We start from the raw sequence: 2,160 nt of genomic DNA on the forward strand, positions 1-2,160 counted from the left end.
AGGACTTTGCGACATCCGTGTTGTGAGCTAGGAAGGCAAGCGTGTCCCGGCAGACAGCGCCATTGTACGCGGAACTCCTGATGAAGCTTCCACCTACCAGCACCCGCTGTGAAAGGATCTTCCCCCAGGCTAAGCTGGTTCGGACTCCCCAGAAAGCCTCATTGTTGCCAGTAATCGTTGCAATGGCGATGGACTTGCGCGCTAACAGAAGTTTCTGGGATGTGTCTACTGTGCAGGGCGTGTACAAACAGATATGAGCCTGTTACTACGTCTTTTAGAGCGGTAATGGACTCAAGACTTTCATTCAATACATAGTGTATTTTACAGTGATTATCTATTGTGTGTGTGAATATGGAATAACTTAAAATGGAACGTGGAAGCAGACCATAAAATATAGTACGGAATTTTCCGAGCACTACCAGGAGGGCTAAATTAGATCCCAAATACACTTTTGGCATTGTAAAACCCCAACCTTTCGATGGAAAACACTCGTTAACGTGGCCTTGGAGCCTTTCCGCTTCAATAATGCCTCGAATTCCACTGGTACAGTGAAATAGATCCACCCAGTGCGGCAACGACCTGTATCAGTGAAGGTGTTACTGAAGAATAGCTATAGCAAAGTTATGATGCGCTCTGGTTTTACCACGCTGGTCAGTTATTCGTCTGTCCAGTGGATGGCGCATTCAGTCTCACCACGCTAGACAAATCCATCCAGTATCCGTATATATTTTACCAGGTTACTCATATCCTTACGTTGAACATCATAACGTTAACCTGTACGGTGTTCATAAATAGTCTTTAGATTCTGTAGCCTACCTCTGATAGTAGTGTCGGCTAGACTTGCTCCTACGCTGCAAAATCCAACCAGAGGGAGCAGGCGGTACAACAACTCTTTTGCTAGAGAACGGTGTCGCTAGCACTTGCCACTAACCAGGCTGGGGGAGTCAACAGTTCGTCAACCCCAACAGAGCGGCATGGAAGAGAACACATCTGGCAGTCGGCAACCTCGGGGAGGTCTGTGGACCCGTCCTCGTGCGCGTAAACCCGATTATACATAGTTTTGGACATGGACCCGTCAATGTGTACGATGAATACACGCCCTCCAGGCCTAATGTCTCACAAGGCCAAACCAGCTCAAGAACGGGATGCCTCAAGCCCCCGTGGGCGCTACCCACGGACCTCAGCCACTCTATGCAACTAATTTCTCGTTATGGCGCCCCTTGCCCCTACCTTACCTTGCTTTACTCGTCCTGCTGCAAGGCGACCCGTATTGTCGCAGTACACCAGCGATCAGAAGCCTCCGTCTTGCTGTTGGGTAGGGCCGTAAAACCCCAGGCGTAGTAAGTCTTGTTAGCTGCTTTATCTAAAACGATCATGTCCAAATTGCAACCGAGAGGTAAGCGGCAAGCCTCACAAATAGAGCCCACTTAGGTAGGCTCCACAGCCTAACCTATACTTACTCTTCGACTTGATCTTCGCGAGGGACCTTTCACGCGGAATCCTCCCGCTTCGTCGCACGCCAGCCGTCCATCGTCAATCCAATGTCGCCTACCCTGGCGTCGATACTCTCTTTCTGTCTCGTTTCCATGTCTTCCCCTTCTTGCGATCTTCAGCAGTCGACATCATCCGACTACTCGCGGCTACAGCATCTCCCTCTTCGTCCAGTACCTGTAGTCCTTCCCGTCACCTACTCCGTCACCGTCTGGCCGTTGACCGCTTTACGCTTGCCACACCGGCCGCGTCTATCGTCCGTCAGGCCGATGGTCACTGGTGCGCGGGTCTGTACTTACATCCTGCGCTCCATCAGGGCTATGATCATCCCGCGGCACGCGCTACAAGTTAAACGAAGGCCGTCCAAGCTGAATATTCCTTGAAGGTCTCCTAATGTTATCTGTAACTCAGTCCACACCAGAGGATTTATTTTTTTAAAAGAAACTGTGTAATCTGAATTAAACGGTTAGTCAGATGGAAATTTTACCCTACCACACATCGGAATCAACAAGTCTGAAATGTTAAGTAACTTCGAACGCACCATTTCAAAAGAAAAAGCCTATTCAGCCATATGCTAGTGGATCGTACTTAATCGTGCTTATGTTGACGGTAACGCTAAGATAGCAGGGGAGAGACGCTTCACCGGAGTTCTGCCTTTGTCTGGCATTC

General features: G+C 49.4%; 1 protein-coding gene across 1 annotated transcript; it reads right to left on the bottom strand.

The window, feature by feature from the left end:
• Positions 1 to 1,489: 1,489 nt before the first annotated feature.
• On the bottom strand, positions 1,490 to 2,035 carry PPTG_24514 (hypothetical protein; the record flags this gene model as incomplete). Its single annotated transcript, XM_008917460.1, has 3 exons — positions 1,490 to 1,607; positions 1,692 to 1,780; positions 2,033 to 2,035. 3 exons carry the CDS (start codon positions 2,033 to 2,035, stop codon positions 1,490 to 1,492), a joined length of 210 nt encoding a protein of 69 aa, XP_008915708.1.
• Between the last annotated feature and the right edge of the window lie 125 nt (positions 2,036 to 2,160).

Source organism: Phytophthora parasitica (genome assembly GCF_000247585.1).
Source record: "Phytophthora parasitica INRA-310 unplaced genomic scaffold supercont2.102, whole genome shotgun sequence".
NCBI classification, from domain to species: Eukaryota; Oomycota; class Peronosporomycetes; order Peronosporales; family Peronosporaceae; genus Phytophthora; species Phytophthora nicotianae.